The sequence below is a fragment of the Mytilus edulis genome, chromosome 2 (assembly GCF_963676685.1).
Source record: "Mytilus edulis chromosome 2, xbMytEdul2.2, whole genome shotgun sequence".
Taxonomy (NCBI): Eukaryota; Metazoa; Mollusca; class Bivalvia; order Mytilida; family Mytilidae; genus Mytilus; species Mytilus edulis.
In genome coordinates this window covers 97,667,136-97,682,865 of record NC_092345.1, presented here as the reverse complement: position 1 = coordinate 97,682,865, position 15,730 = coordinate 97,667,136, and the positions used below count along the sequence as shown (strand labels likewise).

General features: G+C 32.1%; 1 protein-coding gene across 1 annotated transcript in view; it reads left to right on the top strand.

Annotated features, from left to right (window-relative positions):
* The window catches only part of LOC139513596 (mucin-3B-like), a 204,456-nt gene that overhangs the window by 73,263 nt on the left and 115,463 nt on the right, over positions 1–15,730 (top strand). The window contains exons 72-88 of the mRNA XM_071302241.1: positions 669–807; positions 1,349–1,513; positions 2,755–3,017; positions 3,768–3,906; positions 4,448–4,612; positions 5,174–5,436; positions 6,186–6,324; positions 6,866–7,030; positions 8,272–8,534; positions 9,285–9,423; positions 9,965–10,129; positions 10,691–10,953; positions 11,703–11,841; positions 12,379–12,543; positions 13,789–14,051; positions 14,802–14,937; positions 15,467–15,631. Of these exons, the coding sequence (XP_071158342.1) occupies positions 669–807; positions 1,349–1,513; positions 2,755–3,017; positions 3,768–3,906; positions 4,448–4,612; positions 5,174–5,436; positions 6,186–6,324; positions 6,866–7,030; positions 8,272–8,534; positions 9,285–9,423; positions 9,965–10,129; positions 10,691–10,953; positions 11,703–11,841; positions 12,379–12,543; positions 13,789–14,051; positions 14,802–14,937; positions 15,467–15,631 (3,136 nt within the window). The remainder of the gene's footprint in view (positions 1–668; positions 808–1,348; positions 1,514–2,754; positions 3,018–3,767; positions 3,907–4,447; positions 4,613–5,173; positions 5,437–6,185; positions 6,325–6,865; positions 7,031–8,271; positions 8,535–9,284; positions 9,424–9,964; positions 10,130–10,690; positions 10,954–11,702; positions 11,842–12,378; positions 12,544–13,788; positions 14,052–14,801; positions 14,938–15,466; positions 15,632–15,730) is intronic.

Here is a 15,730-nt window from a genome sequence, read left to right as displayed (position 1 = left end):
CAGAGCACGAAAGCAGTTCTGATATTCTAGTACAACCAAATAATGTTGAAAAATTACGTTACATCATACTCTGGTGTCGTTGGTTAGGCCATTAGGCTTCTTAGTGTAAGACCATATACATAAGTGTTTGAATTTTGTGTATGGACTTTGTAAATAACTAGCGCTGTATTTTCATCGTATTAATGGTTCAATATTAAATCAAATTTAACTGGAAAAAAGTTACCTTCTAAATGATGTTGTTTTCTTGCATTCTTTGTTCATACGTTGTTTACAATCAGAAGTAAAACATTCATAAACAGAATTTACGAAATTTGTAGTAAAAGAAGGATTATTGTAAAATTTTGGCTTGTAACATCGACTAAAGGTAAAACTGATATAAAAACGATTTCATGTTTTTTTAACATAAATTTTAGACGATGAAGTCAATCAATTATGCACATGGTCAATAATTAGGAAAATTCAACAAACTTTCCAATCATCACAGAAACAATTGTATGTTTTGCAATAAAAAGTTGCATTTAGCCTTAACTTGTCTGTCATAAATCAACACTATATATGTTATTTCAACCATTTATGGGGCATGTACCAATAAATGACACTTGACTATTCAATATAGTATTCCATTAAAGGATCATTAATACATTTCATATGGCTATGTATTTCAATAGGTAAAACCAACTGGTGTAGCAGAAGTGGAATTTAAAAAACCTGTGTTGGCTGACGACATAAAATTGACGATCATACCAGTAACAACTCCTAATGTTGCTCCGGTTTTAAAAAATATTGTCGTGGAGGGTTGTATTAAAGGTAACTACTGTTGTTGTGCTTTTTGTACAATAAAATTAACACAATTAAATTTGATAAACTGCTCTTGTAAACCCAATAAAATTATAACCAATATATACAAATGCATTCAACCTTATATTTTCCATATTTCATTCATTCATATGTATTGATGATAGATATTGATAAATTTAATCCTTAAATCCTTGATATTTTAACTATACCAATTTATCTATTGTGTTAATTTGTAATTATTTGTCAAAATGGATTGAAAATGTTGAGGTTGAAGCTGTTATGAAGAAGGCTACTGAAATAAAAAGAACTCGGTTGTTTCAAATTGATCAAATGTGATTTAACTTATATTACTAATAAAACAACTTCCATGTCATTTGGAATTTTGACAGTGCAGGAATATAGCACATGTTCCCTTTTACATATATAATATTTCAGCTTCATTAGTGGAGGACAAATCGACATCTTTATTAACAGATGAAATCGAAATTGTTTTTTATTTATATATGCATGTGTTAAAATATATGTACTAAGCCTGTGTTGTTTTCTGTAGCTGTGACCACAGGACAACCGGCCACAACACCTACATCGTCTCCTGTGTTTACCTCTGGAACATCTTCTACAGCGTCAGCCCCAACTACTGGCACTCAAGCTGGAGCCCCGGGAACAAGTCCACCTTTGATTCCAACAACCACAGGACCCGCTTCTACAACTACAGGTATATCAATTGTCAGAAAATCTGAAATTAATGATTAACACTAAAAATTTAAAAGTTGTTTCACATGACGAATATTTTCTTTCCCCCGCTCTTATAGCCTCAAACATCGTCGTTTTTTGTGGGGTGTAAATACCATTACATAAACAGCTCGTTAATTGAACAAGTGATAAACAAATCACTTGGAAACTCAACAGATACCCCACGACAGGTACAAATGAGGACATCCTGTATAATTATAGGTTTCTTATATGTTCAATTCAGTTTCAACAAAAGATAAACAAAACTAGATGTTTAATTCATTGTATTGAATACTTAAATTGCCTGAGGTTCTAACAATCAACGTTATATAACTTGGTCTCTCAAACAGATCTTCATGTAACCTCTTTTCAAATTACTAGTATCAGCATCAATTTATTCAGCAATATTAGCAGGGCTTCCAACTTATTGTGAAACTACCTATTCTAGAATCTAATGAATAAAATGCAAATAGTAAAAAAATCAACATTCCGTGAGGGTACATTCAAGTTGAGACTAGTTCTTCAAGCAATAATATCAAAGTATTTGACCTTTCTATTATTAACAGTTGTATCTCCCATATCGAACTAACAGACATATTGAATGAGATGGTCCTGCTTTGTTTCTTAAGAAAGAAAGGCCATAATTGTTAATTCAAATGTCTTGACTTAAGGAGGGGATCGTACTGTGTACCAACGAATTACCCTAATAGAAACAATACATTCTCTGAAAAAGGTATTATCGAGATGCTTGATTTTTGAATTGACAAGTAATTATAGTCAATTCCTCAAATATAGTTTAGATATCTCGTTTCTAGATATTGAAAAAATGTAAACTATGTTAGGCTAATTTTACAAGTTTGATTTCTTTTTTTAAACTGGTCGATTGATTGATTGAATAGAAATGTAACCTTTTTCCATGATACCATACTAAGATAAAATCGTGGAATACAAATATCGACCGAAAGGAAAATTAAAGTAGTATCTTGTCCATCAATTAACTTGTTTGGGTTAAACTTTTGACATCACTCATCCTCTCAATTGGACAAATGTTAAGGTTCTCAACATTCCAATACCACTATTTTCTTTCACATGTTTTGTTTGCTAACAGGTCAAACTTTTGAACGAAAAGCCCTCCTAATCTTGCAGGGAGAATGGTAACTATCAGCCATTCATCATATGTATTTCTTGTATTTCTATTTATGCTATTGCTATTTGAACTTGTAGGTTTTGAAACTTGTCCTGATGATTCGCCAAAGGGCTCATTAACTTTGGATAGTGTGACTTCAACAACGACCCCAGATGGTGCTGAAAACGCTTTGAAACCTAAAGGGTGGAAACCGTCACCTGGTGACACAAGTCCTGTTTTAGAGTTAAAACCAACTGACACTACTCCGATAATGAATATTGCTGTTGAAACAGAACTTGTTGACAGTGTTGTTTTCAAACTTTATAAAGACGGCGTTTTAGTTGAGGAGAAGACTGTTAAGGTATGAACATAAATAATTATCATCTCATGGTAATATCAATGAAACAATGAAAAAGAAGACAACTCCAATTCATTATCTAAACAGAGCACGAAAAGCAGTTCTGATATTCTAGTACAACCAAATAATGTTGAAAAATTACGTTACATCATACTCTGGTGTCGTTGGTTAGACCATTAGGTTTCTTAGTGTAAGACCATATACATAAGTGTTTGAATTTTGTGTATGGACTTTGTAAATAACTAGCGCTGTATTTGCATCGTATTAATGGTTCAATATTAAATCAAATTTAACTGGAAAAAAGTTACCTTCTAAATGATGTTGTTTTCTTGCATTCTTTGTTCATACGTTGTTTACAATCAGAAGTAAAACATTCATAAACAGAATTTACGAAATTTGTAGTAAAAGAAGGATTATTGTAAAATTTTGGCTTGTAACATCGACTAAAGGTAAAAATGATATAAAAACGATTTCATGTTTTTTTAACATAAATTTTAGACGATGAAGTCAATCAATTATGCACATGGTCAATAATTAGGAAAATTCAACAAACTTTCCAATCATCACAGAAACAATTATATGTTTTGCAATAAAAAGTTGCATTTAGCCTTAACTGGTCTGTCATAAATCAACACTATATATGTTATTTCAACCATTTATGGGGCATGTAGCAATAAATGACACTTGACTATTCAATATAGTATTCCATTAAAGGATCATTAATACATTTCATATGGCTATGTATTTCAATAGGTAAAACCAACTGGTGTAGCAGAAGTGGAATTTAAAAAACCTGTGTTGGCTGACGACATAAAATTGACGATCATACCAGTAACAACTCCTAATGTTGCTCCGGTTTTAAAAAATATTGTCGTGGAGGGTTGTATTAAAGGTAACTACTGTTGTTGTGCTTTTTGTACAATAAAATTAACACAATTAAATTTGATAAACTGCTCTTGTAAACCCAATAAAATTATAACCAATATATACAAATGCATTCAACCTTATATTTTCCATATTTCATTCATTCATATATATTGATGATAGATATTGATAAATTTAATCCTTAAATCCTTGATATTTTAACTATACCAATTTATCTATTGTGTTAATTTGTAATTATTTGTCAAAATGGATTGAAAATGTTGAGGTTGAAGCTGTTATGAAGAAGGCTACTGAAATAAAAAGAACTCGGTTGTTTCAAATTGATCAAATGTGATTTAACTTATATTACTAATAAAACAACTTCCATGTCATTTTGAAATATGACAGTGCCGGCAAATACCACATGTTCCCTTTTACATATATAATATTTCAGCTTCATTAGCGAAGGACAGATCGACAACTTTATTAATAGATGAAATCAAATTTGTTTTTAGTTATATATGCATGTGTTAAAATATATGTACTAAGCCTGTGATTTTTTTCTGTAGCTGTGACCACAGGACAACCGGCCACAACACCTACATCGTCTCCTGTGTTTACCTCTGTGACACCCTCTACAGCGTCAGCCCCAACTACTGGCACTCAAGCTGGAGCCACAGGAACAAGTCCACCTTTGATTCCAACAACCACAGGACCCGCTTCTACAACTACAGGTATATTATTAGTCAGAAAATCTGAAACTAATTATCAACAAAACAATTTCCTGACGTTATTTGTACAGTTTCAAGTTTAAAAGTTCGCTCAAATCTCTTTATTAATATTGTCCTGGTACATCTTTTTCGTTTTGTGAAACAGCGTTAGATATATTGGATGAAATTTTAAAAGTTGTTTCACATGACAAATATTTTGTTTTCCTCGCTCTTTAAGCCCTAAACATCGTCGGTTTATTTTGGTGTAAATTCTGGTAGCGCTTTCATAAGGAATATATATTTCCCATTAACTTCAATGTTCCACATCTTCTCAATTGGACAAATATTCAGGGTCTCGACATTCCAATACGACTAGTGGTCTGTCAAACATTTCGTTTGCTAACAGGTCAAACTTTTGAACGAAAAGCCCTTATGATATTGCAGGAAGTTCGATAAAGATTACAAGATGATCACTATCTTGCTGTTGTCAATCAATGAATATGACAATATTAATAGTAACTAACAGTCATCCATCATATAAATTCCTAATATTCGGATTTATACTAATGCTATGTGGTTTTTTAGGGTTGGAAATTTGTCCGGATGGTTCGACAAAGGGCCCAATAACTTTGGATAGTGTGACTTCACCAACGTCTCCAGATGGTACTGAAAACGCTTTGAAACCTACAGGGTGGAAACCGTCACCTGGTGGCGATAATCCTGTTTTAGAATTAAAACCAACTGACACTACTCCGATAATGAATATTGCTGTTGAAACAGAACTTGTTGACAGTGTTGTTTTCAAACTTTATAAAGACGGCGTTTTAGTTGAGGAGAAGACTGTTAAGGTATGAACATAAATAATTATCATCTTATGGTAATATCAATGAAACAATGAAAAAGAAGACAACATCAATTCATTATCTAAACAGAGCACGAAAGCAGTTCTGATATTCTAGTACAACCAAATAATGTTGAAAAATTACGTTACATCATACTCTGGTGTCGTTGGTTAGGCCATTAGGCTTCTTAGTGTAAGACCATATACATAAGTGTTTGAATTTTGTGTATGGACTTTGTAAATAACTAGCGCTGTATTTTCATCGTATTAATGGTTCAATATTAAATCAAATTTAACTGGAAAAAAGTTACCTTCTAAATGATGTTGTTTTCTTGCATTCTTTGTTCATACGTTGTTTACAATCAGAAGTAAAACATTCATCAACAGAATTTACGAAATTTGTAGTAAAAGAAGGATTATTGTAAAATTTTGGCTTGTAACATCGACTAAAGGTAAAACTGATATAAAAACGATTTCATGTTTTTTTAACATAAATTTTAGACGATCAAGTCAATCAATTATGCACATGGTCAATAATTAGGAAAATTCAACAAACTTTCCAATCATCACAGAAACAATTGTATGTTTTGCAATAAAAAGTTGCATTTAGCCTTAACTGGTCTGTCATAAATCAACACTATATATGTTATTTCAACCATTTATGGGGCATGTACCAATAAATGACACTTGACTATTCAATATAGTATTCCATTAAAGGATCATTAATACATTTCATATGGCTATGTATTTCAATAGGTAAAACCAACTGGTGTAGCAGAAGTGGAATTTAAAAAACCTGTGTTGGCTGACGACATAAAATTGACGATCATACCAGTAACAACTCCTAATGTTGCTCCGGTTTTAAAAAATATTGTCGTGGAGGGTTGTATTAAAGGTAACTACTGTTGTTGTGCTTTTTGTACAATAAAATTAACACAATTAAATTTGATAAACTGCTCTTGTAAACCCAATAAAATTATAACCAATATATACAAATGCATTCAACCTTATATTTTCCATATTTCATTCATTCATATGTATTGATGATAGATATTGGTAAATTTAATCCTTAAATCCTTGATATTTTAACTATACCAATTTATCTATTGTGTTAATTTGTAATTATTTGTCAAAATGGATTGAAAATGTTGAGGTTGAAGCTGTTATGAAGAAGGCTACTGAAATAAAAAGAACTCGGTTGTTTCAAATTGATCAAATGTGATTTAACTTATATTACTAATAAAACAACTTCCATGTCATTTGGAATTTTGACAGTGCAGGAATATAGCACATGTTCCCTTTTACATATATAATAATTCAGCTTCATTAGTGGAGGACAAATCGACATCTTTATTAACAGATGAAATCGAAATTGTTTTTTATTTATATATGCATGTGTTAAAATATATGTACTAAGCCTGTGTTGTTTTCTGTAGCTGTGACCACAGGACAACCGGCCACAACACCTACATCGTCTCCTGTGTTTACCTCTGGAACATCTTCTACAGCGTCAGCCCCAACTACTGGCACTCAAGCTGGAGCCCCGGGAACAAGTCCACCTTTGATTCCAACAACCACAGGACCCGCTTCTACAACTACAGGTATATCAATTGTCAGAAAATCTGAAATTAATGATTAACACTAAAAATTTAAAAGTTGTTTCACATGACGAATATTTTCTTTCCCCCGCTCTTATAGCCTCAAACATCGTCGTTTTTTGTGGGGTGTAAATACCATTACATAAACAGCTCGTTAATTGAACAAGTGATTAACAAATCACTTGGAAACTCAACAGATACCCCACGACAGGTACAAATGAGGACATCCTGTATAATTATAGGTTTCTTATATGTTCAATTCAGTTTCAACAAAAGATAAACAAAACTAGATGTTTAATTCATTGTATTGAATTCTTAAATTGCCTGAGGTTCTAACAATCAACGTTATATAACTTGGTCTCTCAAACAGATCTTCATGTAACCTCTTTTCAAATTACTAGTATCAGCATCAATTTATTCAGCAATATTAGCAGGGCTTCCAACTTATTGTGAAACTACCTATTCTAGAATCTAATGAATAAAATGCAAATAGTAAAAAAATCAACATTCCGTGAGGGTACATTCAAGTTGAGACTAGTTCTTCAAGCAATAATATCAAAGTATTTGACCTTTCTATTATTAACAGTTGTATCTCCCATATCGAACTAACAGACATATTGAATGAGATGGTCCTGCTTTGTTTCTTAAGAAAGAAAGGCCATAATTGTTAATTCAAATGTCTTGACTTAAGGAGGGGATCGTACTGTGTACCAACGAATTACCCTAATAGAAACAATACATTCTCTGAAAAAGGTATTATCGAGATGCTTGATTTTTGAATTGACAAGTAATTATAGTCAATTCCTCAAATATGGTTTAGATATCTCGTTTCTGGATATTGAAAAAATGTAAACTATGTTAGGCTAATTTTACAAGTTTGATTTCTGTTTTTAAACTGGTCGATTGATTGATTGAATAGAAATGTAACCTTTTTCCATGATACCATACTAAGATAAAATCGTGGAATACAAATATCGACCGAAAGGAAAATTAAAGTAGTATCTTGTCCATCAATTAACTTGTTTGGGTTAAACTTTTGACATCACTCATCCTCTCAATCGGACAAATGTTAAGGTTCTCAACATTCCAATACCACTATTTTCTTTCACATGTTTTGTTTGCTAACAGGTCAAACTTTTGAACGAAAAGCCCTCCTAATCTTGCAGGGAGAATGGTAACTATCAGCCATTCATCATATGTATTTCTTGTATTTCTATTTATGCTATTGCTATTTGAACTTGTAGGTTTTGAAACTTGTCCTGATGATTCGCCAAAGGGCTCATTAACTTTGGATAGTGTGACTTCAACAACGACCCCAGATGGTGCTGAAAACGCTTTGAAACCTAAAGGGTGGAAACCGTCACCTGGTGACACAAGTCCTGTTTTAGAGTTAAAACCAACTGACACTACTCCGATAATGAATATTGCTGTTGAAACAGAACTTGTTGACAGTGTTGTTTTCAAACTTTATAAAGACGGCGTTTTAGTTGAGGAGAAGACTGTTAAGGTATGAACATAAATAATTATCATCTTATGGTAATATCAATGAAACAATGAAAAAGAAGACAACTCCAATTCATTATCTAAACAGAGCACGAAAAGCAGTTCTGATATTCTAGTACAACCAAATAATGTTGAAAAATTACGTTACATCATACTCTGGTGTCGTTGGTTAGGCCATTAGGTTTCTTAGTGTAAGACCATATACATAAGTGTTTGAATTTTGTGTATGGACTTTGTAAATAACTAGCGCTGTATTTGCATCGTATTAATGGTTCAATATTAAATCAAATTTAACTGGAAAAAAGTTACCTTCTAAATGATGTTGTTTTCTTGCATTCTTTGTTCATACGTTGTTTACAATCAGAAGTAAAATATTCATAAACAGAATTTACGAAATTTGTAGTAAAAGAAGGATTATTGTAAAATTTTGGCTTGTAACATCGACTAAAGGTAAAAATGATATAAAAACGATTTCATGTTTTTTTAACATAAATTTTAGACGATGAAGTCAATCAATTATGCACATGGTCAATAATTAGGAAAATTCAACAAACTTTCCAATCATCACAGAAACAATTATATGTTTTGCAATAAAAAGTTGCATTTAGCCTTAACTGGTCTGTCATAAATCAACACTATATATGTTATTTCAACCATTTATGGGGCATGTACCAATAAATGACACTTGACTATTCAATATAGTATTCCATTAAAGGATCATTAATACATTTCATATGGCTATGTATTTCAATAGGTAAAACCAACTGGTGTAGCAGAAGTGGAATTTAAAAAACCTGTGTTGGCTGACGACATAAAATTGACGATCATACCAGTAACAACTCCTAATGTTGCTCCGGTTTTAAAAAATATTGTCGTGGAGGGTTGTATTAAAGGTAACTACTGTTGTTGTGCTTTTTGTACAATAAAATTAACACAATTAAATTTGATGAACTGCTCTTGTAAACCCAATAAAATTATAACCAATATATACAAATGCATTCAACCTTATATTTTCCATATTTCATTCATTCATATGCATTGATGATAGATATTGATAAATTTAATCCTTAAATCCTTGATATATTAACTATACCAATTTATCTATTGTGTTAATTTGTAATTATTTGTCAAAATGGATTGAAAATGTTGAGGTTGAAGCTGTTATGAAGAAGGCTACTGAAATAAAAAGAACTCGGTTGTTTCAAATTGATCAAATGTGATTTAACTTATATTACTAATAAAACAACTTCCATGTCATTTTGAAATATGACAGTGCCGGCAAATACCACATGTTCCCTTTTACATATATAATATTTCAGCTTCATTAGCGAAGGACAAATCGACAACTTTATTAATAGATGAAATCAAATTTGTTTTTAGTTATATATGCATGTGTTAAAATATATGTACTAAGCCTGTGATTTTTTTCTGTAGCTGTGACCACAGGACAACCGGCCACAACACCTACATCGTCTCCTGTGTTTACCTCTGTGACACCCTCTACAGCGTCAGCCCCAACTACTGGCACTCAAGCTGGAGCCACAGGAACAAGTCCACCTTTGATTCCAACAACCACAGGACCCGCTTCTACAACTACAGGTATATTATTAGTCAGAAAATCTGAAACTAATTATCAACAAAACAATTTCCTGACGTTATTTGTACAGTTTCAAGTTTAAAAGTTCGCTCAAATCTCTTTATTAATATTGTCCTGGTACATCTTTTTCGTTTTGTGAAACAGCGTTAGATATATTGGATGAAATTTTAAAAGTTGTTTCACATGACAAATATTTTGTTTTCCTCGCTCTTTAAGCCCTAAACATCGTCGGTTTATTTTGGTGTAAATTCTGGTAGCGCTTTCATAAGGAATATATATTTCCCATTTACTTCAATGTTCCACATCTTCTCAATTGGACAAATATTCAGGGTCTCGACATTCCAATACGACTAGTGGTCTGTCAAACATTTCGTTTGCTAACAGGTCAAACTTTTGAACGAAAAGCCCTTATGATATTGCAGGAAGTTCGATAAAGATTACAAGATGATCACTATCTTGCTGTTGTCGATAAATGAATATGTCAATATTAATAGTAACTAACAGTCATCCATCATATAAATTCCTAATATTCGGATTTATACTAATGCTATGTGGTTTTTTAGGGTTGGAAATTTGTCCGGATGATTCGACAAAGGGCCCAATAACTTTGGATAGTGTGACTTCACCAACGTCTCCAGATGGTACTGAAAACGCTTTGAAACCTACAGGGTGGAAACCGTCACCTGGTGGCGATAATCCTGTTTTAGAATTAAAACCAACTGACACTACTCCGATAATGAATATTGCTGTTGAAACAGAACTTGTTGACAGTGTTGTTTTCAAACTTTATAAAGACGGCGTTTTAGTTGAGGAGAAGACTGTTAAGGTATGAACATAAATAATTATCATCTTATGGTAATATCAATGAAACAATGAAAAAGAAGACAACTTCAATTCATTATCTAAACAGAGCACGAAAGCAGTTCTGATATTCTAGTAAAACCAAATAATGTTGAAAAATTACGTTACATCATACTCTGGTGTCGTTGGTTAGGCCATTAGGCTTCTTAGTGTAAGACCATATACATAAGTGTTTGAATTTTGTGTATGGACTTTGTAAATAACTAGCGGTGTTTTTTCATCGTATTAATGGTTCAATATTAAATCAAATTTAACTGGAAAAAAGTTACCTTCTAAATGATGTTGTTTTCTTGCATTCTTTGTTCATACGTTGTTTACAATCAGAAGTAAAACATTCATAAACAGAATTTACGAAATTTGTAGTAAAAGAAGGATTATTGTAAAATTTTGGCTTGTAACATCGACTAAAGGTAAAACTGATATAAAAACGATTTCATGTTTTTTTAACATCAATTTTAGACGATGAAGTCAATCAATTATGCACATGGTCAATAATTAGGAAAATTCAACAAACTTTCCAATCATCACAGAAACAATTGTATGTTTTGCAATAAAAAGTTGCATTTAGCCTTAACTGGTCTGTCATAAATCAACACTATATATGTTATTTCAACCATTTATAGGGCATGTACCAATAAATGACACTTGACTATTCAATATAGTATTCCATTAAAGGATCATTAATACATTTCATATGGCTATGTATTTCAATAGGTAAAACCAACTGGTGTAGCAGAAGTGGAATTTAAAAAACCTGTGTTGGCTGACGACATAAAATTGACGATCATACCAGTAACAACTCCTAATGTTGCTCCGGTTTTAAAAAATATTGTCGTGGAGGGTTGTATTAAAGGTAACTACTGTTGTTGTGCTTTTTGTACAATAAAATTAACACAATTAAATTTGATAAACTGCTCTTGTAAACCCAATAAAATTATAACCAATATATACAAATGCATTCAACCTTATATTTTCCATATTTCATTCATTCATATGTATTGATGATAGATATTGATAAATTTAATCCTTAAATCCTTGATATTTTAACTATACCAATTTATCTATTGTCTTAATTTGTAATTATTTGTCAAAATGGATTGAAAATGTTGAGGTTGAAGCTGTTATGAAGAAGGCTACTGAAATAAAAAGAACTCGGTTGTTTCAAATTGATCAAATGTGATTTAACTTATATTACTAATAAAACAACTTCCATGTCATTTGGAATTTTGACAGTGCAGGAATATAGCACATGTTCCCTTTTACATATATAATATTTCAGCTTCATTAGTGGAGGACAAATCGACATCTTTATTAACAGATGAAATCGAAATTGTTTTTTATTTATGCATGTGTTAAAATATATGTACTAAGCCTGTGTTGTTTTCTGTAGCTGTGACCACAGGACAACCGGCCACAACACCTACATCGTCTCCTGTGTTTACCTCTGGAACATCTTCTACAGCGTCAGCCCCAACTACTGGCACTCAAGCTGGAGCCCCGGGAACAAGTCCACCTTTGATTCCAACAACCACAGGACCCGCTTCTACAACTACAGGTATATCAATTGTCAGAAAATCTGAAATTAATGATTAACACTAAAAATTTAAAAGTTGTTTCACATGACGAATATTTTCTTTCCCCCGCTCTTATAGCCTCAAACATCGTCGTTTTTGTGGGGTGTAAATACCATTACATAAACAGCTCGTTAATTGAACAAGTGATTAACAAATCACTTGGAAACTCAACAGATACCCCACGACAGGTACAAATGAGGACATCCTGTATAATTATAGGTTTCTTATATGTTCAATTCAGTTTCAACAAAAGATAAACAAAACTAGATGTTTAATTCATTGTATTGAATACTTAAATTGCCTGAGGTTCTAACAATCAACGTTATATAACTTGGTCTCTCAAACAGATCTTCATGTAACCTCTTTTCAAATTACTAGTATCAGCATCAATTTATTCAGCAATATTAGCAGGGCTTCCAACTTATTGTGAAACTACCTAATCTAGAATCTAATGAATAAAATGCAAATAGTAAAAAAATCAACATTCCGTGAGGGTACATTCAAGTTGAGACTAGTTCTTCAAGCAATAGTATCAAAGTATTTGACTTTTCTATTATTAACAGTTGTATCTCCCATATCGAACTAACAGACATATTGAATGAGATGGTCCTGCTTTGTTTCTTAAGAAAGAAAGGCCATAATTGTTAATTCAAATGTCTTGACTTAAGGAGGGGATCGTACTGTGTACCAACGAATTACCCTAATAGAAACAATACATTCTCTGAAAAAGGTATTATCGAGATGCTTGATTTTTGAATTGACAAGTAATTATAGTCAATTCCTCAAATATAGTTTAGATATCTCGTTTCTAGATATTGAAAAAATGTAAACTATGTTAGGCTAATTTTACAAGTTTGATTTCTTTTTTTTAAACTGGTCGATTGATTGATTGAATAGAAATGTAACCTTTTTCCATGGTACCATACTAAGATAAAATCGTGGAATACAAATATCGACCGAAAGGAAAATTAAAGTAGTATCTTGTCCATCAATTAACTTGTTTGGGTTAAACTTTTGACATCACTCATCCTCTCAATCGGACAAATGTTAAGGTTCTCAACATTCCAATACCACTATTTTCTTTCACATGTTTTGTTTGCTAACAGGTCAAACTTTTGAACGAAAAGCCCTCCTAATCTTGCAGGGAGAATGGTAACTATAAGCCATTCATCATAATTATGTATTTCTTGTATTTCTATTTATGCTATTGCTATTTGAACTTGTAGGTTTTGAAACTTGTCCTGATGATTCGCCAAAGGGCTCATTAACTTTGGATAGTGTGACTTCAACAACGACCCCAGATGGTGCTGAAAACGCTTTGAAACCTAAAGGGTGGAAACCGTCACCTGGTGACACAAGTCCTGTTTTAGAGTTAAAACCAACTGGCACTACTCCGATAATGAATATTGCTGTTGAAACAGAACTTGTTGACAGTGTTGTTTTCAAACTTTATAAAGACGGCGTTTTAGTTGAGGAGAAGACTGTTAAGGTATGAACATAAATAATTATCATCTTATGGTAATATCAATGAAACAATGAAAAAGAAGACAACTCCAATTCATTATCTAAACAGAGCACGAAAAGCAGTTCTGATATTCTAGTACAACCAAATAATGTTGAAAAATTACGTTACATCATACTCTGGTGTCGTTGGTTAGGCCATTAGGTTTCTTAGTGTAAGACCATATACATAAGTGTTTGAATTTTGTGTATGGACTTTGTAAATAACTAGCGCTGTATTTTCGTCGTATTAATGGTTCAATATTAAATCAAATTTAACTGTAAAAAAGTTACCTTCTAAATGATGTTGTTTACTTGCATTATTTGTTCATACGTTGTTTACAATCAGAAGTAAAACATTCATCAACAGAATTTACGAAATTTGTAGTAAAAGAAGGATTATTGTAAAATTTTGGCTTGTAACATCGACTAAAGGTAAAAATGATATAAAAACGATTTCATGTTTTTTTAACATAAATTTTAGACGATGAAGTCAATCAATTATGCACATGGTCAATAATTAGGAAAATTCAACAAACTTTCCAATCATCACAGAAACAATTATATGTTTTGCAATAAAAAGTTGCATTTAGCCTTATCTGGTCTGTCAAAAATCAACACTATATATGTTATTTCAACCATTTATGGGGCATGTACCAATAAATGACACTTGACTATTCAATTTAGTATTCCATTAAAGGATCATTAATACATTTCATATGGCTATGTATTTCAATAGGTAAAACCAACTGGTGTAGCAGAAGTGGAATTTAAAAAACTTGTGTTGGCTGACGACATAAAATTGACGATCATACCAGTAACAACTAATGTTGCTCCGGTTTTAAAAAATATTGTCGTGGAGGGTTGTATTAAAGGTAACTACTGTTGTTGTGCTTTTTGTACAATAAAATTAACACAATTAAATTTGATAAACTGCTCTGGTAAGCCCGATAAAATTATAACCAATATATACAAATGCATTCAATCTTATAAATTCATTCATATGTATTGATGAAAGATATTGATCAATTTAATCATTCAATCCATCATATTTTAACTATTCCAATTTATATATTGTCTTAATTTGTGAATGTTTGTCAACATGGATTGACAATGTTCAGGTTTGAGCTGTTATGAAGAAGGCTACTGAAATAAAAAAAACTCGGTTTTTTCAAATTGTTCTAATTTGATTTAACTTATATTACTAATAAAACAACTTGCATTTCGTTTGGAAATTTGACAGTTTCGGAAAATACCACATGTTCCCTTTTACATTTATAATATTTCAGCTTCATTAGTGGAGGACAAATCGACATCTTTATTAATAGATGAAATCGAATTTGTTTTAAGTTATATATGCATTGTTAAAATATATGTACTAAGCCTGTGATTTTTTTTCTGTAGCTGTGACCACAGGACAACCAGCCACAACACCTACATCGTCTCCTGCGTTTACCTCTGGAACACCTCCTACAGCGGCAGCTCCTACTACTGGCACTCAAGCTGGAGCCCCAGGAACAAGTCCACCTTTGATTCCAACAACCGTAGGACCCGCTTCTACAACTACAGGTATATTAATAGTCAGAAAATCTGAAATTAATTATCATCAAAAACATTTCCTTACGCTATTTGTACAGGTTTGAGTTTTAAAGTTGGCTCAAATCTCTT